General features: G+C 30.6%; 1 protein-coding gene across 2 annotated transcripts in view; it reads right to left on the bottom strand.

The window, feature by feature from the left end:
• Window positions 1-23,186, bottom strand: part of LOC145269494 (protein hobbit-like) — a 387,158-nt gene that overhangs the window by 86,521 nt on the left and 277,451 nt on the right. For both annotated transcript variants that reach the window (XM_080125227.1, XM_080125228.1), the window contains exons 36-37: window positions 18,981-19,072; window positions 10,607-10,853 (exon numbers count right to left, since the gene is read on the bottom strand). In XM_080125227.1, coding sequence (XP_079981353.1) covers window positions 10,607-10,853; window positions 18,981-19,072 — 339 coding nt within the window. The remainder of the gene's footprint in view (window positions 1-10,606; window positions 10,854-18,980; window positions 19,073-23,186) is intronic.

The raw sequence follows: 23,186 nt of genomic DNA, 5'->3' as shown, positions 1-23,186 counted from the left end.
ACACAATAATTTGCGAGGAACTGAAGATGTGGAAGATTTGCACAAAGTGTGTCTCAAGGGTGCTCAGAGAAGATGAGAAAGAAAGGTTTTGTCATGACAGCCGGAAGATGGTCAAACTGAGCAATTCATATCCCGCAGTTCTTGACGCTCTAGTGACCCATGATGAAAGCTGGATCTACTGCTATGACCCAGAGACCAAGAAACAGAGATCCCAGCAGAAGCATGCTGGCTCTCCCAGACCCAAGAAGGCAAGACAAATTCACCCAGAAACCTATGATGATCCCTTTTTTTGACAGCACAGGCATGATCCACATGCATTGGGTTCTCTCTGGACAGACAGTCAACAGGGACTATGTGGAGGTTTAAAGGGAGTTTAAAAAGAGATTTTAGTCCACAATTCCATCCTTGTCACAGATTATTTGACCAAGACGGGTATCAAGACAGTTCCTCACCCTCCTTATAGTCAAGACCTTGCTCCCTGTGACTTTTGGTTATTCCCTAAGCTCAAGGAAAACTTTAAAGACTGTCGTTATGAGACAACTGAGGAGATGAAAGAGGTTGTGACGAGGGTCATTGACACGCTTACACAAGAGGACTTATATGAAGCCTTCCAGAAGTTGTTGGAACGGTACAATAAGTGCATTGCAGCTGGAGGAGATTACTTTGAAGTGGACTATTAATAAAAGTTATCCTTATCCTTGAGTGGCCTATCGGCCTTGATAAGTGGTGACGTCTATGTAAAAAAAAAAAAAAAAAAAAAAAAAAAGTATCCAGACGAAAAAGGTCTGGAAATTTATTTAAGGCACATCATGTGTGTGTGTGTGTGCGCGTGCGTGCATATATATATATATATATATATATATATATATATATATATATATATATAGAGAGAGAGAGAGAGAGAGATATAGTGCCCTGCAAAATTTTACAATAATTAATTGTAATTTTTATTTCATATATATATATATATATATATATATATATATATATATATATATATAAAATAAAATAAAAATTACAATTAAATTTACCAAAATGATCCAAGATGGTAAAATTAAAGTATAATATAAATATTAAATAATTAATATTTATAAAGTTATCTCAGCCAGATGTACCATGTTTTATTAACTGTTTGCTCGTATATATATATATATATATATATATATATATATATATATATATATATATATATATATATATATATATATATACATACATACAGTGCTCCGCAAAAGTTTAGAATACATATTTGAAACTGTCAGTTTTTGTATTTCTAGTTTCCAAATGGTAATGAAACTTTTTTATAAACATAGAAAATGTATTGAAACTAAGATAGGAACAGTGGGAAAAATAAAAAATAACAATTTAACAAAACACATTTTCTATGTTTATAAAAAGGATTCATTACCATTTGGAAGCTAGAAATACAAAAACTGACAGTTTCAAATGTGTATTGTAAAATTTTGCGGGACACTGTATATATATATAAATATATATACGTTTTATTTATTTTTTTTTTTTTATTACCGTATCTTTCTGTTAAGTTACATTATTGTTTCGGCTACACGGCCGTTTTTTTGGCCGTTTGTAGCTTACAGACGGCCAAAAAAACGGCCGAGTAGCCGAAACAATAATGTAACTTAACAGAAAGATACAGTAATAAAAAAAATAAATAAATAAAAAATAAAACGCATATTTGCTCTACAACAGTATTGAGCACTTTCTTCAGTTCTTATTAATTACCATCTCCACTATATATATATATATACGCACTAGAAAAACTGTCTAGGCATGGAAGATTTAATTAGAGTAAAATAGAATACAAATTTGCAAATACTCAACAGCAAAAGTTCTTGGGTAAAAAGGATTTACAATTAAATAAAACAAATGCGTAATTAAAATACAATCAAAATGGGGGAAACAACACAAAATTACATCTACTAAAAAAAAAATAAACACACAAAAAAACGAGATTGGATAATGAGAATCTACAATTTAATAAAATCATCATCATCATCAGTTTAACATGCTGGCATCTGTTGGACGGCTTTAAGAAATTAATTTTTTAACTAACTTATATCTGGCTAGATCTTTCTTTATCCTTCTTTTTCTTAAATCTATTCTTAGCACACCCTCCCATATTTTTCTGGACTTGACCTGACTTTTGGCAGTATTCACTCAGGATGGGTAGAGTTGGCTCCTCCCACAGAACATACAGTGTCCTGAATGAACGTCGTGGCCTTCCCCTGCTAATTGAACCTGTTACCTCAATTGTTTTACATCTACTAATCCAAGAACTCTCATTCATTCTTTCAATGTGGCCATACCATCAAAGTCTCCTGTTCTGCACACATCTTCCTATACTGTCCAGATTTAATCTTTCTTAGAGGTCAATCAATCTAAGCTTATCGTTAAGGTTCACGTTATATATCCAATGTATCATACTCATGTCATTTCTTTCCATGCAACACATGTCCTCAACCCTCACTGGCCAGGTTTAACTTCTATACATTGTCACACTGTGAACACAATCCTAATAGATTTTCTCTTGGTCAACAAAAAATGAATAAAACAAAAGAACTTATGTTGGGCCGATTAATCAGAATCGGAAAAATCGGAACTTTCCCAGGTATTGGAAAAAATTGTACTTTTCCAATACCAAAAACGATTTCTTTAATTATCAGTTTTTACTTGATTTTATTCAAAACAAAATCTTCCATTGCTGGTGATAATGATAAAATAATAAACATTTATTGATTTTAAACTACCAGTGAAACTAAAATCAATAGATCACCTTTGTCTGCCAAGAGGTGCTGAACTGAAGCAGTAAATTAAAGATTGTCTCTTACAAAGTGATTGTATTATTTGTATTGAACTATGTAGCACAATATTACTTTCTGTAGTTATTAATTCACCTCATTGGGTCAGTTCTATATTAAAAATACAATCAACACTATTTTAATAGAAATGGTTATAAACTCATATTTGTTATTGGTTTTTCTGTCCCCAAATAATAAAAAAAAAAAAATTATGCTATTCAGGAAAATATCAGCTTTATCAAAACAGTAGCAAGGAGACCCAATGTCGACCAGGATTGAATTAGGATCAACAAATGTTCTACACTTCCAATATCTTTATTATCATCGAAATTGATGAAATTGATCATTTTTCAATCAAATCGATTGATTGCCTGCTCTAGTTGGGGATCCATGCTGGTGTAGCAGGAGGAAGTTTACATGCCTCCTCACAGTGACTTAGTTCACGATACATTGTACTGTTGATTTTATGAAATTATTTGACTTGAAAATTATTTGACTTTAAAATGCAAAAGTTAAGTATTATGATTAAATTGTGCTCTAAACAGAAACATTAATTTCTAATGCACCCCTGTTTTATCAAAGGACCTGCTGTTGATTTTATATGCTGGGTTCTTCTGCCTGTGCAGTAATAAAACTTCTAAAATGCATTTGTAGTGTTAGGCTGTATAATGATGTTAACTTTAACCAGATTTTTTTCGATTTTCAATATTTATCAAGGGCATTCCAACACAAAACCTATCTAAGAACACTGCCAGACACAAAGTACATTTGTGTGAATTTTTTTTAAATCGGCCTAGCTGTTTTGGAGTTCATAGGGAATGAACTCCCACACACACACAAAGTGCCTTTTATATATCAGTAGATATTTGTTGATTAAATATATTCCTCATTTTGTGGAATTTCTTCGTGTCCTGCTAGTTATAATTATTGCTGCACTCTGGAGGAAAGAACCCTTTCAATTGTGTTTTATTAGAAACTTGGTATTTGGGGGGATTTTGGACGCCTTATGCCAAAACCAGATGATGATGATGATGATATTGGTGCAAATCGTGTTCAAGTTCTATCAGAGCTTCAAAAGTCATTTTCATTAGTAACTATTAGATAGATACGAATCCATATCCACTAGTGTTGGGACGATAAATCAGAATCGGAAAAATGTAAACTTAAAATTTGTGCCTATTTTCTGATGCCAAAAACGATTCTTTTAATTTTTTTTTTTTAACTTTATGTTGGTACTAATGCTAAAAAAATAATTAATATTTATTTATTTTAAACAACCAGCAAAAACGTTTAAAAAAGTATTTGCACATTGAACATGTGTTTTTATGGTAATCGGGGAAAAAAATAACAACTCTATAATAAAACATTAAGAGATTTATAAAGAATCGGTAATTGTATCGGAATCTCAAATTTTATTGGAATCACAAATTTAGCATGGAATCAATTATTGTATCGGAATCGCAAATTTAACATAGAATCAATAATTGTGTCCGAATCACAAATTTAGCATGGAATCAATAATTTTATTGGAATCACAAATTTAGCATGGAATCAATAATTTTATTGGAATCACAAATTTAGCATGGAATCAATTATTGTATCGGAATCGCAAATTTAGTATAGAATCAATAATTGTGTCTGAATCACAAATTTAGCATGGAATCAATAATTTTATTGGAATCACAAATTTAGCATGGAATCAATAATTTTATTGGAATCACAAATTTAGCATGGTATCAATTATTGTATCGGAATCGCAAATTTAGTATAGAATCAATAATTGTGTCTGAATCACAAATTTAGCATGGAATCAATTATTGTATTGGAATCACAAATTTATCATGGAATCAATAATTTTATTGGAATCGGTAATTTAGCATAAAATCGTCCCATCACTAATATCTACTTTCTACCAGCTTCATGGAAAATAGCAAGGTAGACCCGGTTCTTCTGATCGACTTTTACTTTCATCTCTCAACACTAAAATTATCGTATAAGCAACTTTAAAAAAAATAAATAGGATAAAAACATTTTATTTCTTCCTCATAAAATAAATCAGAAAAACATTGCTAGTTTTTTGCCAATAAAATCACTAACATTTTTGTGGGGGAAAGAAATTGAAAAACATGACACTAATACTACACAATACGAGACAACAAATGATAAGACAGAAGGCATATTTTTTCAAAAGAAAAGAGAGAGTAATCAACATACACGTGGGCTAGATTTGGAAGTCACCTGAAAATTAACAAAATATCTTGAATGTTAATATTTTAACAAAATATCTTGAATGTTAATATTTTAACAAAATATCTTGAATGTTAATATTTTAACAAAATATCTTGAATGTTATATTTTAACAAAATATCTTGAATGTTATATTTTAACAAAATATCTTGAATGTTAATATTTTCGAAGCAAAGAAAAAAATATAAATAAAAAAACACACATAAACTTTATAAATTTTGGATGAAATGAATTTAAAGCGACCTAGAATAAGCAATGACAAAAAAGAACACATTTTGCTGTAACACTGATTTTTTAAGAATTTTAAATGTAACACTGATTTTTTTATCCTTATAAATGTAACACTGATTTTTTTTTATCATTTTAAATGTAACACTGATTTTTTTTATCATTTTAAATGTAACACTGATTTTTTTTTACAGTTTTAAATGTAACACTGATTTTTTTTTTACCGTTTTAAATGTAACACTGACTTTTTTTTTACCGTTTTAAATGTAACACTGATTTTTTTTTATCATTTTAAATGTAACACTGATTTTTTTTACCGTTTTAAATGTAACACTGATTTTTTTTAATCATTTTAAATGTAACACTGATTTTTTTATCATTTTAAATGTAACAGATTTTTTTATCATTTTAAATGTAACACTGATTTTTTATCATTTTAAATGTAACACTGATTTTTTATCATTTTAAAAGTAACACTGATTTTTTTAGCATTTTAAATGTAACACTGATTTTTTTAGCGTTTTAAATGTAACACTGATTTTTTTAGCGTTTTAAATGTAACACTGATTTTTTTAGCATTTTAAATGTAACACTGATTTTTTTATCATTTTAAATGTAACACTGATTTTTTTATCATTTTAAATGTAACTGATTTTTTTTATCATTTTAAATGTAACACTGATTTTTTTATCATTTTAAATGTAACACTGATTTTTTTATCATTTTAAATGTAACACTGATTTTTTATCATTTTAAATGTAACACTGATTTTTTTAGCATTTTAAATGTAACACTGATTTTTTTATCATTTTAAATGTAACACTGATTTTTTTATCATTTTTAAATGCAACACCGATTTTTTTTATCATTTTAAATGTAACACTGATTTTTTAATCATTTTTAAATGCAACACCGATTTTTTTATCATTTTAAATGTAACACCGATTTTTTTATCATTTTAAATGTAACTGATTTTTTTATCATTTTAAATGTAACACTGATTTTTTTAGCATTTTAAATGTAACACTGATTTTTTTAGCATTTTAAATGTAACACTGATTTTTTTAGCATTTTAAATGTAACACTGATTTTTTATCATTTTAAATGTAACACTGATTTTTTTTATCATTTTAAATGTAACACCGATTTTTTTTAGCATTTTAAATGTAACACCAATTTTTTTATCATTTTAAATGTAACACTGATTTTTTATCATTTTAAATGTAACACTGATTTTTTATCATTTTAAATGTAACACTGATTTTTTTATCATTTTAAATGTAACACTGATTTTTTTATCATTTTAAATGTAACACTGATTTTTTATCATTTTAAATGTAACACTGATTTTTTATCATTTTAAATGTAACACTGATTTTTTTTATCATTTTAAATGTAACACTGATTTTTTTAGCATTTTAAATGTAACACTGATTTTTTATCATTTTAAATGTAACACTGATTTTTTATCATTTTAAATGTAACACTGATTTTTTAGCATTTTAAATGTAACACTGATTTTTTTATCATTTTAAATGTAACACAGATTTTTTTATCATTTTAAATGTAACACTGATTTTTTTATCATTTTAAATGTAACACCGATTTTTTTATCATTTTAAATGTAACACTGATTTTTTTTATCATTTTAAATGTAACACTGATTTTTTATCATTTTAAATGTAACACTGATTTTTTTAGCATTTTAAATGTAACACTGATTTTTTATCATTTTTAAATGCAACACCGATTTTTTTAGCATTTTAAATGTAACACTGATTTTTTTATCATTTTAAATGTAACACTGATTTTTTATCATTCTAAATGTAACACTGATTTTTTATCATTTTTAAATGTAACACTGATTTTTTTATCATTTTAAATGTAACTGATTTTTTATACATTTTAAATGTAACACTGATTTTTTTATTCATTTTAAATGTAACACTGATTTTTTTTATCAATTTGAATGTAACATTGATTTTTTTATCATTTTAAATGAAACTGATTATTTTATCATTTTAAATTTAAAAACTAATTTTTTTATCATCTTAAATGTAACGCTGATTTTTTTATCATTTTAAATGTAACACTGATTTTTTATCATCTTAAATGTAACACTGACTTTTTATCATTTTAAATGTAACTGATTTTTTTAATCATTTTAAATTTAAAAACTGATTTTTAATCATTTTAAATTTAAAAACTGATTTTTTTTTATCATTTTAAATGTAACACTGATTTTTTTTATCATTTTAAATTTAAAACTGATTTTTTTCATCATTTTAAATTTAAAACTGATTTTTTTTATCATCTTAAATGTAACACTGATTTTTTAAAAACTTTTACTTCCAGTAGACAAAATAATGCACAGATTTTAAACTTTGCAAATTTTAATTTAAAAAATAAAACAATTCATTTACAAAAGTAAATGATCCGAAAGTGCCCCCCCGCCAAAAAAAATGATATCAAATTGAGAGGTTCAATTTAAATAAAGGTTCTGTGCAAAAAGCTTGTCTTTGTCTGATGCTGTGGATATCACCTATGAATAAATAATCTTACATCTATTCCGTATTTAAAAAAAAAAAAAATTACATTTTCACCCCAAACAAGGCACAGTGCCACTTTGATGTACGGGCTACTATCGGGGACATAAGTTGCAGGGATACTATATAGGGAGCAACAAGTTGTTTGTTCACATTACACTCGAACTTCTGCATGTCAGTACAGTTGGGGGAAGCAGAAACCCAGAAGAGAATTCCAGAGTCTAACAGTTCTGGGGAAGAAACTATTAGAGTAGAAGGTTTTCTTATGTCTAGGGATCTCTACCGTGTAGAGGTGGAACTTTGCTGGTTGTCGAGTTTAATGGGGTTATTTATGTCGAGTGGTTGCAAGGGCTTGTAGCCATTGAAATACTTGTAAAAGAGACAGATGGATGCAAAATTTTCTTGGTGGGACATAGACTGAAGCCTAGATAACAGTTCAGGAACTATTAGGTTGGCGACTCTCTTTTGAACCCTGTCTGGGAGTGAGAAACCAGTAGCAGATGCACCGGCCCAAATGTGTGTCGTTATTTGCCAAAACTTTGGGAAATGTAGCATCTGCTCAGCTATTCAGGATTGAACAGGTTGAATTTAGGACTCTTTTGCATTTCTGATTATCTATTTGATGCAGTTTTAAAAGTGGCTTTATAATCTCAGAATATTATTTCATTGAAAGAAACTGAAATAATGGTTTCTGTATGCAATGGCGTTGGCACATTCTGGGATGTACTACGGCTGGTCATTTGGTTTCTGTTGGAATTTCTTAGAGGGTATGTACCTGTCTATACCAATGGTTAAACAATCAGTTAAGTCAGATACTATACAGGGCGCTTGGTCAAGATCAAAGTGTAGTATCTGTTCTTCAAATGCTGCACATTTTCATTTCTTGTTCTCTTTCGGTGGAGGAGAAGTCCTTCACGACTGAGACAATTTTTTATTTTTGTACCTTTTATCCACGTTAAAAAACGACCCTGGTGTCTAACTCTGTCCCGTGGGGAGGCATAGTAAATAGGTACTATACAGGGCGCTTGGTCAAGATCAAAGTGTAGTATCTGAGGAGGCATAGTAAATAGGTACTATACAGGGCGCATCACCCTGTTGCAGATATTGATTGTGTGAAACTAAGAAAGCAACTCCTATCATAGGTGTGCATCAGAAGCGGAGATATGTATCATTGAATTTATGGCAAAAAGCCATGAAGAATGGTGGTGACTATGTAGAAAAATAAATTCTGGAACAGAAGAGGTCGCTCATTTTAATGATACCACTAATGTTTTTGTAGCTCTTCAACATTGTTAGTTAAAAAAAATAGGAGGCTTTACTTTTGGAAATAAACTCATAATATATTTTGTGCATATTGTTATTACTTAAACATATCACCATGATTAATTTAAAACTTTTTTAAAGCATCATTGATATTTTTCATCAATATTCTCACCCACGTTGACCTGAAAACAACCTTCTTTAGTCAATAAAAAGGAGTCATCTTCCATCATGATAATGCTCGTCTACTGACCAAAGATCTCCAAGGAGAATCTGGTTGGAAAATATTGCCCTATAATGCATATTCTCCAAACTTGGAACTTGGGTCCCACACAAACTTACTTTTGCTGTTAAAATTCTTTGATTTTCTTGAAAAACACAAAACAAAACAAAGAAAAACGGCAGGAACTAACAACCTTATATACTTGTTTACTGTTATATAAACATGCTCACATCCCGCTGCTACAAATAGCCACTTGTTTCAATCAAACAACAGATATCATCAGGCAGCGACTTGACTATTCAAAAGTTCAATGAATTCATTGAACTTTTGAATAGTCAAGTCGCTGCCTGATGATATCTGTTGTTTGATTGAAACAAGTGGCTATTTGTAGCAGCGGGATGTGAGCATGTTTATATAACAGTAAACAAGTATTATCAGCTCTTTTTATTGAGCACTATCTAACAACCTCGTTGAATTCATTAGTCCATTACTTTTGAATATAAAAAAAACCCGCGTATATATATATATATATATATATATATATATATATAGAGAGAGAGAGAGAGAGAGAGAGAGAGGAAGATAATTGATAATTTGTAATTAAAATTAAAAATTAAAAATCGGTTTCACAAGAAGAACAAACAAAATCAATAAATTGTATGATCGTTTCGGAAACAATGTTTTTATTGAGATAGACAATAATAAGTCTCGTACAATAATTTTATCATTTAGTTTTTTTAAACAAAGTCTCCTCATCAGCAAAAATATTGGGTGTTTTTTTTTTTTGTTTTGTTTTTTTATAACATATATATATATATATATATAATTAGTTTCTTTTGGAAAAGAAATCCAGCAAAGTGGTCAATTATAAGGAAAATCCAAAAACAAAAGCGTATCATTTACAGAAAGTTTTAGATAATTTATTGGTACCGTCGGTTTCAAACCCGATAATAATTATCACTTATTTTGAGGATCTCAAAATCATTTAGTTGACATTAGGCTAACACCATGAGGAGATTGAACACTAATTAAATGTATATTTCACATAAAAAGTTAAAAAAATTTATAAGCTCATTGACAAATAGAATTAAGAGAGTAAAAGTCATTATTGTTAAAAAGATTTTCAAAAACACACAGTGGAATTAAATTTTAGAGTAACAAAAGATTTTTCACCGAACTAATATTTGATGAGATTCGCTTTCATTCTTTAAAACAGAAAAACAAATCAAAGTAAAAAACAACAAAAATTAAAAACAAATAAAAGTCACGTTCAATAAAATTACCTGCTCGGTGGCTGAAGGAACACTGCAAAGCCAGATTTGAGTGGTTAATAATTCACAGGTGAGATAACGAATAGTCCAGCTTGCCCGTGGACGATGTATGAGCCCATCGTCGACATGAAGTAAAACGAGTTCGTTGCACAACTCCAGGTTGAATGATTTCGTTTGCATTTCCGATCCATGTTGTTTGGAGAACGACATCCAATAGCAAATCGAGAACTGATGGAAATTGACCGACATCTTCACTTGCCTAGAAATGGAACAGAAAGATTTTTACAGTTAAATAATTAAAATTAATATTAATCACAGTAAATAATTAGTATTAATAAACACTTTCCTCATCTTCACTTGCCTAGAAATGAAAGAGAAAAAAATACATAAATATGAAACAGATTTTTACAAAGGATGCTTTCAGGTATTACGAGTATGTCTGGTTTGACTATAAAAAACACAAACAGGCAAAATAATACTCTGTTATTCTCATCGATGTAACATATGACCTTCTTCACGTGTACTTTGTCAAACTCGGGAATCTGCATGGAATTTTGAACTCATGGTGACCTACCACCACTATCACTGAAAGTAAATCAGAGAAGGATGAGAGTAGCTGATCACTGCATGAGACACAGTGAAGAGGATTGGTTGGTTGGTTGGTTGTTTTTGTTTTATGGCATATCAACCCTTTTTCAGGTTATTTAATGCCGAGTCTAGTTATTTTGAGGAACGATTTTTAATGGAGTATATTTGTTTTTTTTTAAGTTGGATTCTATTTAACCCATAGTTGGGACCCTAACAGGTACTACCACTCCGGGTTAGAGTGAACCTGGGAGCAATGGCAATTAAAGGGTGGCTCCACACTCCCCAAGGCCCGCAAGGTGGGGCCTCACCATCGGATATAGTTTTATGTCATATCCAGGACCCAGCGAAGAGGAAGCCAGCAAGCTAGTTCTCTGGATACCAACAGATGGACACCCAAACCGTGGTAGAAGAAGAATGACCTAGATTGACAACCTGTTACAGGACACAGGATTGGAAAGTGTTCAGGACCTGCAAACTGTCATGCGAGATCGAGAGAACTGGAGAAGTTGTGTAGATTTGGGGGTGAAGCATCTTGAAAGATGATGAGATGAGATTGAATTCATAGGGCTAGCATGTTCACTTTTATCAGCCATGACCAGGTAGAAATCTTAATCGTTTGTACTGAGGACTGAACTTTCAACCTCCAGAAGAGTGTCACTTAGATATGACTTGTAACTTAGTACTTTATCCATTACACCACGGGTTTGAGGAAATATATAATAGGGATCATGTTTAGGGAAATGAGCGATGTCGATTTACATTACTTTTAACCTCTACGTGTCAGTACAGTCAGGGAGGCAGGTAATAGGGAAGGAATTACAAAATCTTGCAGTTTGAGGGAAGAATCTATTAGAGTAGAAGGCTTTCCAGCATCTAGAGATCTCTATAGTGAAGGTGTGGGATTTTGTTACTCAATGAGTTTATTGGGAGTATGTACGTCGAGGGGGTACAAGTACGAGGAGTTTATCAGATCACATTCCATTTTTTTCTTCTGTAAAAGAACTGTCCCTCGTACATTATTGTCCTGTTGGTGAAATGTATTGAAAATGTATAACTCGCGCTCGCAAATGAAACATCATAAAATTACATAAACACTAGACAACACGATTTTTTTTTTCATTTTCTTTCTTTGAAGATTGTAATGCTGGGTATGGGGCAGCCAAACCAGCTGCCAACATTGCCCTGCTGTTTATTGAAACCAACCGAGAGCTCTTTTTAGTATCCTCGCTGTTCCCTTAAGTGCAATTGTCTGGATCTCTTTTGCACTTGGTTCACCAGGAATATTAGTTAGTTAGGTTGGTTGGTTGGTTGTTTTTGTTTTACGGCATATCAACCCTTTTTCAGGTTATTTAATGCCGAATCCAGTTATTTTGAGGAACAATTTTTAATGGAGTATATTTTTTTTTTTTAAGTCAGATTCTATTTAATCCATAGTTGGGACCCTAACAGGTACTACCACTTCGGGTCAGAGTGGACCTGGGAGCAATGGCAATTAAAGGGTGGCTCAACACTCCCTAAAGCCCGCAAGGTGGGGCCTCACCATCGGATATAGTTTTAGGTCATATCCAGGACCAGTTAGGTAGGACTTATGCACAGGGATGCAACATTGCAGTGATGGGACAGGGGTAGGAACTTGGTTGACAAAGCAGGATCTATGAAATTTGAGACTCTTTTTGAGACCAAGAGGGAGAGACTAGTAGTAGATGTACCAGCACAAATGTGGCAACAATATTTTATGCAAGGGTGAATGATGGTTTTGTAGAGGTACAGGGTACTCTCAAGTGTGTATAATTTTCTAGCATGATAGACATTCAGTAGAGCACCATAGGTAGTTTGAAAAATTTTATGCAAGGGTGAATGATGGTTTTGTAGAGGTACAGGATACTTTCAAGGGTGTGTAATTTTCTAGCATTATAGACATTCAGTAGAGCACCATAGGTAGCTTGAAAAACTCCAAGTAGGTTTTATTCGTTTTGTATGAAGCCATTATATGTAAATCTAATCATAATTATTTCTTTTGTCTTTTGCTTTCATTCAGATATTTTGATTCACATTTTATTCACTATTATTTACTTTATTTATATATTTACATTTTTGCTCATTTTTATTTAAAAAAAACTTCTTTATCTCAGAACTTTTAAATTATTAATTTTTTTTACTTTTGATTGTTCAAACATAAATATAAATAAATATATATAAAGGTATTGATATTACTTCATCTTTTACAGAATTCGTTTCTACTTTTCTTTTTTTTATTGCAAATAATAATTAATGTTTGGTTTATTTTCATTCAAGTACAAACATCTTTAGTCAATTAAGAATATATTGTTTTATTGCAAATAATAATTTATGTTTGGTCTACTTTCATTCAAATACAGACATCTGTAGTCAATTAAAAAATTTTTTGAGTGAAAATAATAATTAACGTTTGTTTTATTTTCACTCAAATACAAACATCTGTAGTCAATTAAAAATTTGGTGTGGGGGGGGGTAGTAAAAATAATTTTTTACTTTTTTTTTTAAACTTAACTTTTTACTTTTGGTTTATTTTCATTCAAATATAGGCACTTTAAAACCATTGCATGGTACTTGTTAAATTTATGCTCCAATCCCTGTAAATTTCATGTCAGCATCTTCCAGCAGGTTATATAAGCAACTGGAAGATGCCAAAGCAACGGCTGCTAGACGATTAATTCAGAATGTGTCATTCCTTCCTTTTGTATGTTAAGAATGACTTTCTATATAGAAATACATTCTTAACATAGGAAAAGGACAGTGACTTCCTGTTGATATGGTCTGTTGAACATCATTTTTGGTTAAGAAATTTTTTTATTTAATGAATCTCATACTTTCATTGAAACTTGTCGTTCAACAGTTGATTGAATTATTGCTTCAGCATCTTCTAACTACTTTGAAAGGTTTATGTTATTTGCCAGAAGATGCAGATGCAAATTTATTGGAGATTAGGTTGTAAACTTGATTCGTATCTATCACATATTTATTTTCATGCCATAAAAAAAAAAAAAACAATCTAGTAAAATTTATGAAAAATTCAAACATTAATGTAACTGTAAGTTACAATTTACTTACCTTTAAAGAAAGATAATCAAATTTTTTTATTTGATTCTAATCAAAACGTTTTTGGTAGAAATATTTTTTTTTCTTTAAAAGTTTTAAGTTTGCTCTTAGAGATTTTCAGGAATGTTCAAATTTCTATTTAAATTCTAAAACCAAAATCCAGAATTCAATATTTGATTTAAAAAAACCTCCACCCTCCCCTCTTTTCTTACATTCATAGATTCTGATCATATGATTCCCGCCAAAAACAGTAATTTCTAATTAGTCTGATATATCATACCCCGGGTTTGTATTACTGTATTACGTCGGGGAACGGTTGCTCTCTCGAGGATTGCTACACTAACCTTTTTGCCTTGGTAAGATATACATTAAAAAAATATATATTAGGGTTTGTTTTACTATATACATAGATTCGAAAAAAGTTGTCAAAAAAACAAAAAAAAACAAATATATAAAAAATGTTATCAAAGGCAAGAAAAGTTACTCTTCTACCTATCTGGAAATGTTTTGGTACTTATACAGTTTAGTCAAGACATGAAAATATCGAAAAGTTTAAATTGTACGTATCCGTTATGGAATGAAGTTCTCTGAAAAAAAAACTTCACTTAATTTCAAGTTTTGGGTTTGTATTACTGTACACATAGATTCGAAAAAGTTGTCAAAAAACAAATCTAGAACAAATAAATGTTATCAAAGGCAAGATAAGTTACTTTTCTACCTAACTGGATATAATTCACGTGTTTTTATTCAGTGTAACATGTTTATTCAGCTCGAAAAACATGCAATGTTTACCGATTTATTGGAAAATTCAAAATGGCAGCCGACTGTCTCTCGGAGAGGGTACGTTTGGGAAAAGGTATTATAAATAATAAACTAGACAAAATACTGTTAGAAATTCGCTCACTATATGTTACCGTGACATAAGTTGACATGTATTCGGTTGTTTTCTAACAGTATTTTGTCTAGTTTATTATTTATAATACCTTTTCCCAAACGTACCCTCTCCGAGAGACAGTCGGCTGCCATTTTAAATTTTCCAATACATCGGTAAACATTGCATGTTTTTCGAGCTGAATAAACATGTTACACTGAATAAAAACACAAAAAATATATCCAGTTAGGTAGAAAAGTAACTTATCTTGCCTTTGATAACATTTATTTGTTCTATATTTGTTTTTTGACAACTTTTTCGAATCTATGTGTACAGTAATACAAACCCCATACCCCTCCTCAAACTCCATTAGAAAGGTATTTATTCTTTGTAAATAAACTCACAAAATCTTTTGTAATAATAACCATAACCACCAGCGCAGCCATAGCTGAGATAGAACTAACTACATGAGTTTGTAGTGTAATTCAAATATTGTCGGTAGCTGAGTACTTAATGCTTCACCAGGGCTATCAATGGCATTTTTTATCGTGATGCCATCACTAGATGGGGTGCCAACCACAGCTTAAGAGAGTCCCATCTACCCTCAAGAGAAGGAGAGACCATGCCAGTTTCTCAACCTGGTATTTTACCTTGCGGTAATGATATTTTCAGCAATTATTCAGTAAATTATATCTAGTATATAAAATTAAGTCAGTAGGATCTGACACATTAATATTTGATTCTGACTAGCCAATTTTTTGCTTTTATCTTTCTATTGGGTTCTTTTATGTAAAAAAAATTGTTTTTTTTTGTTTCACTTTCTTTCAAAGATTATTTTATCCAACTAGGACCGTTTTTCAGATGAATGGCATGTTTGTCATCAGCAGCAAATTAAAATGAAGATGGATGCCACATTTGTAATTAGCAGGAAATGCAGCTACATAAACTTGCATCTATAAACGTGTACATTTGTTCATTTTCTACTGTTATTATTATTATCGTTATGCTATTCACTCATGCATGAAATAGTGTTGCCATATCTAAGCTGATGTAACTTCCACCAGTCTCTTGCTCTTAGACAGGATTCAAAAAAGAGTCTCCAACCAAAAGGTCCTGCACTCTCAATCTGTGCCCAACATTATCATATGCCACGGCATTGGGCTCCATGACCAAACTGCTGACACCCTAGTCTTCAGAATATTGGAGAAAGTAGCTCAAGATAGTGTCACTATGGCAGGAATGAGCAAACGGTGAGTATATCATATCTCTACAAAGCCACCATTCATCAATGTATGAAGTATTGTTGCTGCATTTGGGTTGGTGCATCTGTCACTAGTCTCTCACGCTTAGACAGGATTTAAAAAAGATTTTCCAACCTAATATTTCCTGCACTATCAACCAAACTCCAACCCCTGTCCCATTACCAAAATGTTGCATCCCTCTGCCTGTTTTACAAGTATTTTAATGAAACATTCTGATGAACTTGTTACACTTGTATCCTCTCGACATTAATACCCCCCCCCCCGATTAATTTGACAAGCAGCAAAATCCCACCCCTACACTGACGAGTCTCCAACCTAAGAGGCCCTGCACTATCAACCAAACTCCAACCCTTGTGTTATCGCCAAAATGTTGCATCCCTCCATCTGTTTTATAAACATTTTAATGGAACGTGCTCTGACAAACTTGAACCTCCCCCAACGTAAATACCCCTCAACTAAACCAACAAGCAACAAAATCCCACCTCTATACTGTAAATTCCATAAACAAAGTTTCTTTCTTAGAACTGCATGCCTCTGGAACTCTGTTCCGTTTTCCTGCTTTCCAACTGACTACAATATGGTCGTCTTCAAGTCCAGCATAAACAAGTTCTTGATGAGCCGTCCCCCTAAGTAATCCAATTTACCAAATTTCCACTACTAACGATTATTACGATATGTTCCCTTTGGCAACTGTACACTCATTAACCGTTAGCCTTGAGTGGCCTCCGGGCCTTGATAAGTGGTGACTCCTTTGTAAAAAAAAAAAAAAAAAAAATGCTAGGTAGCCTTCTACTCTAATCATCTCTTCCCTCAAGCTGCTAAACTTTGGAATTCCCTCCCAAGTTCCTACTTCCCTGACTGTACTGACATGCAGAAGTTCAAGTTTAATGTGAACTGATACCTCGCTGCTTAAATCCCTATATAGTGTCCCTACACATTTGGTCCCAAATAGTAGCCCTTTATGTCCAAGTGGCACTGTGCCTTGTTTGGGATGTAAAAATAGTAAAAGAAAGGAAAACATGCTATGTGAACAGTCCGCTTCATATGCTTGAAGTTTAAAAAAAAAAAAAAGAATCCATTTTATATATTTTTTTTAAGAAAAGAGAAAAGGAGAAGAAAAAAAGGAAATCTAAAAAGAAAAGGGAAAAATAAAAAGTGATAAAAAGGGAGAAGACATAAAAAAAAGAGATAAAAGCATTCAAGTTGCCTCCATCAAACTCCTATGAAAAAAAGAGAGGAGGAAAAAGAAAAGAAAACAGGGTAGAGAAGAAAAAAAAAAGAACAAGCAAAGGTTGAAGAAAAGGGAAAGAGGAAAAAAGAAAGAAAAGAGAGAGAAATCTGAAAGAAAAAGAAAAGGGAAAATAAGAAAGTGATAAAAAGGAAGAATAATACAGGATAGAACGATAAAGTTGTCCCCCCTAAAGAAAACAATGCAACAGTTTTATTTTGAAAGTTTTATCGAAAAAATCAATTCAGGTAACTTGATTATGTAGTAAAGCTGACATATCTTAAATGTATCCACCTTCAGCCTCAATCACCACCTTGATACAGGTCCAGAACTGGGAGCGTGCCTTTTCTACAAGCGCTGGTGGGAACTCGGTGAATACTTGGATGTTGGCAATCAGTCTGGCTTTGGTGTTGTGGGAGGTCATGTTGGTGATGTTCTCAACGTATGACCAAACAAAGTAGTCCAGGACCTGTGAGAGAAGGGTACAAAGTCATAACATTCCTTCTGAAGCCAAGCCGGAGTCTCTTTGGACTTGTGGGCCAGCGCTGAGTCCTGCTGCCACACTAGCGACCATCTGATTACACCAGGGAATCACCACACTCTCCAGCACATTCAGGTACATTTTGGTGTTGACTTTCAAGCCGACTTCTGAGATGTGAGGTGGCATAATTTGGCCCTCACTTGAAACCATACTAAAGACCATAACTGCGGCTGGAAACTTTGTTTTCATCACCCTGGGCACGTCCCTGTTATTTGTCGAAATTCAGCAATACATTTTTGAGAGTGCTGGCAATGGTCCTGTTGTCATAACGTGGATCGGTAGAGAGCATGAGTTATACAGCGGCACATCTCCAATCCTGATCATTGAACATTGTGTCAATTTCAGGCATGATAGAAGGCTTCTATCACTCTTGAGGTTTCTCCATCCATGCTTCCGTTCAGTCTCGAAAGACAAAGGATACCTCTAAGGGGCAGTAACACGTGTAATTGTGAAGCAAAGGTTGCGCAATCCCAACCACACCTCTCCTGAATCGGCATTGTTTGAGTCCAGTGGCAAGGAGAAGACCACAACGACTGGAAACAATGCCGAGATAAGCGGAGAACACATACAGCACCTGAACGTCCCAAATGGTCACCCATTTAGTACTGACCAGGTTCAACGTTGGCCAACATTGAGGTTTTTACATAACTGGCCAACTAGTAGATGGTCTGCAACAAAAAAAGAAAACTGGTTTTCATCAAACGGAAATGGAATCATGTTGTCTTTTCTAGGGCGACAATTTTATTGTTCCATCTTGTAGAAAAAGAGGAGAGAAAAGTATTAAAGCTGCATCCATTAACCAATAACGAAAGACATACTTATAATGCCTGCTCAGCTGTGGTTTCTTAGGTTTGGTGTTCTTAAACAGGATCCCTCGTTTGATTGGCCGGGTGACTCGAGTGAGACAGAGCTGAAACAGAAGTAAATCGACCAATCAGAAATGCTTATTATGGTTTGAAAATTTTGAAAAAAATAATAAATTAGTAGAGTACAAAATCTAAAAAAATATGTCCAACAAACAAGTTTTTAATGAAAGTTTATGAATTTACGTGAAGTTGTTATATATTTGTTGCGGATCACATTATATTATTTAATCAACGACAATCTTAACTTTGCTTTATCTCAAACAAATCTGAGATTTTGTTTAAAGGCTTAATAAACTAAGATTGATTATATACGAGGGTCGTTTCAGAAGTAAGGCCGGCCTATTTTTTAACTCAAAAACTAAAATTGTTGAGGAGTTATGAAGATGGGAGTGGTACCATTAAAATGAGTGACTCTTTATGCTCAAGAATTTATTTTTCTACATAGTCACCACCATTCTCAATGCATTTTTGCCAGCCTCTTTTGATGCTTTGGTCGTAAAAGTCAAATTTGTTTTGTTGCTCAAATCTCTGTTCCCATTCTGAAATCGACAAACCCATCTCCTAAATGTGCTCATTAGGAAATTTGTTTTAAGTTGTTCAGTAAAATTCTGTGCACATGCTTCCGTGTTTTGGGCTAATGTTTTTTTCCTAATGAATCTCGATAAGGACCATCCACCTAACTTACTACAAATTTTTTTGCGCTGATGAGCTGATGAATATTTGAATACGATTATTGTCAATTGTAAATAAAATAAATATTGTTTCCAAAAACGATCACACACTCAAGATGATTTGGTTCGTATTTCCTGTTGAAACTGATTCATAATTTATAATTTATTAATTTTTATAATCAATATATATATATATATATATAATCAATATATATATATATATATATATATATAATCAATATATATATATATATATATATATATATAATCAATATATATATATATATATATATATATATAATCTATATATATATATATATATATATATAATCTATATATATATATATATAATCTATATATATATATATATATATATATATATATAATCTATATATATATATATATATATATATATATAATCTATATATATATATATATATATATATATATATATATATATATATAATCTATATATATATATATATATATATATATATATAATCTATATATATATATATATATATAATCTATATATATATATATATATATATATAATCAATATATATATATATATATATATATATATAAAATCAATATATATATATATATATATATATATATAATCAATATATATATATATATATATATATAAAATCAATATATATATATATATATATATATATATATATAAAATCAATATATATATATATATATATATATATAAAATCAATATATATATATATATATATATATATATATATATAAAATCAATATATATATATATATAATCAATATATATATATATATATATATATATATATATATAATCAATATATATATATATATAATCAATATATATATATATATAATCAATATATATATATATATATATATATATATATATAATCAATATATATATAATCAATATATATATATATATATATAATCAATATATATATATATATATAATCAATATATATATATATATATATAATCAATATATATATATATAATCAATATATATATATATATTGATTATATATATATATATATATATATATATATATATATAGCCAGTAGAGTTTAGTTTTCTAGAAGTACATCCAATGAAACAACTTAGTGTCTATCTCAATAAAAACATTGTTTCCGAAACGACCGTACAATTTATTGATTTTGTTTTGTTCCTCCTTATGAAACCGATTTTTAATTTTTTATTTTAATTATAAATTACCAGTCATCTTACTATATATCAGTTTCAACAGGAAAAACAAACAAGATCATATATATATATATATATATATATATATATATATATATATATATATATGATTGTTGAGCTGGATTAAATCCGACGATATGAAATAAAATGGAGGAAATGGAAAACACGCTGCTCTCCCCCATCATTATATATAGCCCCAATCCTCCGACTCTCTCGTCAATGACCATCCCTCTTGAAGAAGCCCGCATAAATCGGGCGAAACGTTGAGTATCCAGGTCCTTCCACCTCCATTTTATTTCATATATATATATCTATATATCTATAAAAGTGAACGTGTCTGTCTGTCTGTCTGTCTGTCTGTCTGTGTACATTTCCCTACGCAATAACTCTGTCAATTTTTAGTCTATAGACTCGAAATTTGAAATACTGGGTACTGAGATTTGGGAAAATCGATGTGACGGGTGTCAGCCATAAATTTGGCTGTTAAGGGGTCAAATTTCAACGATTTGACCTTTAAGAACTCTACCAAACTCCTGCGACAATTTTGGGTCTAGACACTTGAAATTTTAGATATAGGTTCCTTGAACCTGGATCTAACTTAATAAAGTTTGAGCCCGAAACTATAAATTTTAACGGGTAATAATAGGGGTCAAAGTTTTAAAAAATTAACCATTTTTTTTGCTTTTTTTGCACAGCATACACCTCCAAACACCCGAGCAACGCCGGGCACCCCTGCTAGTATATATATAAATTTAAAGGGGATTAGAACAGCAGTCTAAAGAGCAGAGTGTATTTCAATGTAATATTAAAATCACTAATGTAATTAAAATACAAGTAAAACAGTGCTCGTTGTAATGTAGGTATATAATAAGATCAATAGGCATAATATTTAGTAAGATGATTGATAATTTAAAATTAAAATTCGTAAGCTACATTTACCATCCAAATGAATGCTTTGACGATGATACTTACGAATTTTAAAAGGCGAACCATTATAAGATACATCTGCCTTACTTAAAAAAATGCTAGGTTTATTTTTGGTGTCTCTAAAAAAAAAAAAAAAAACACCCAATATCTTTGCTGATGAGGAGACTTTGTTTCAAAAAAACTATATGTTAAAATTATTGTCCACGACTTAGTGTCTATCTCAATAAAAACATTGTTTCCGAAACGACCGTACAATTTATTGATTTTGTTTTGTTCCTCCTTATGAAACCGATTTTTAATTTTTGATTTTAATTATAAATTACCAGTCATCTTACTATATATCAATTTCAACAGAAAAAACAAACAAGATCATGTTTTTCCTGTTGAAACTGATTCATAATTTATAATTATTAATTCTTATAATCAATATTAATATAGGTCTAGGAAAATTATACCTATTGAGCTTATTATATAGTTACAGTATTATGAGCAAGATTATTTTAAAGTATTGACACATTGAAATAAACTTTGCTCTGTAGATTCCAGGTCTAAATCCCTCTATAATTATATATATATGAGCAAACAGTTAATAAAACATGTTAAAAAACACTTTGAAATGAGTTAAAAACATATTTAATCTGAAAAGGAAACACTAGATAAGTGGATAGTCCTTAATCCGCAGAGTTTCGAAGAAATACTTTCCTTCTCATCAGAGGGTAGGAATTAGCAAAATGCGGGATCGGATTTTGCATGCAAAAGTATTTGATGAAACAAAAAGTAAGTCAAAGATCTTACTTGATAACAAAAAAGTGAAGCAGAGGGAATATGGTGAAGAAAAAGGTGATTACATGTGAATGGATAGTCTGGTGGAAGATAAATAATCCAGTGATGGTAAAATCCAAATATATAACTTCAAGAAAGTTAATTGAATTTCCATTTGCACAAGTATTTTATTTTATATATATATATATATATATATATATATATATATATATGTATAGTAATTTGTAAAATATATATGGCGATTAAGTTACACTGAATATTCTGTGCTTCATCCACTATAGGATTCATCAGGCTTATGCATTACTCTAGGATAGCGATACAAAATAGCTTTAAAACTAACAATAACAATAGAAAACAAACAAATAAATAAATTAAACAAACATGAATATATATAAACGATCACACATATATGTATATATATATATATGTATATATATGTGCATGTATGTGTGTACACATAGGTATATTTATATATATATGTAAAAAAAAAAAAAAAGGAGAGAATAACCACTAACCTAGTTCTAAAACAGATCCTTTGTTCGATAAAATGCATGCCCA

The sequence above is a fragment of the Euprymna scolopes genome, chromosome 45 (genome assembly GCF_053919585.1).
Source record: "Euprymna scolopes isolate OS-2025 chromosome 45, ASM5391958v1, whole genome shotgun sequence".
Classification (NCBI taxonomy): Eukaryota; Metazoa; Mollusca; class Cephalopoda; order Sepiida; family Sepiolidae; genus Euprymna; species Euprymna scolopes.
This window is presented reverse-complemented; position numbering and strand designations above follow the sequence as displayed.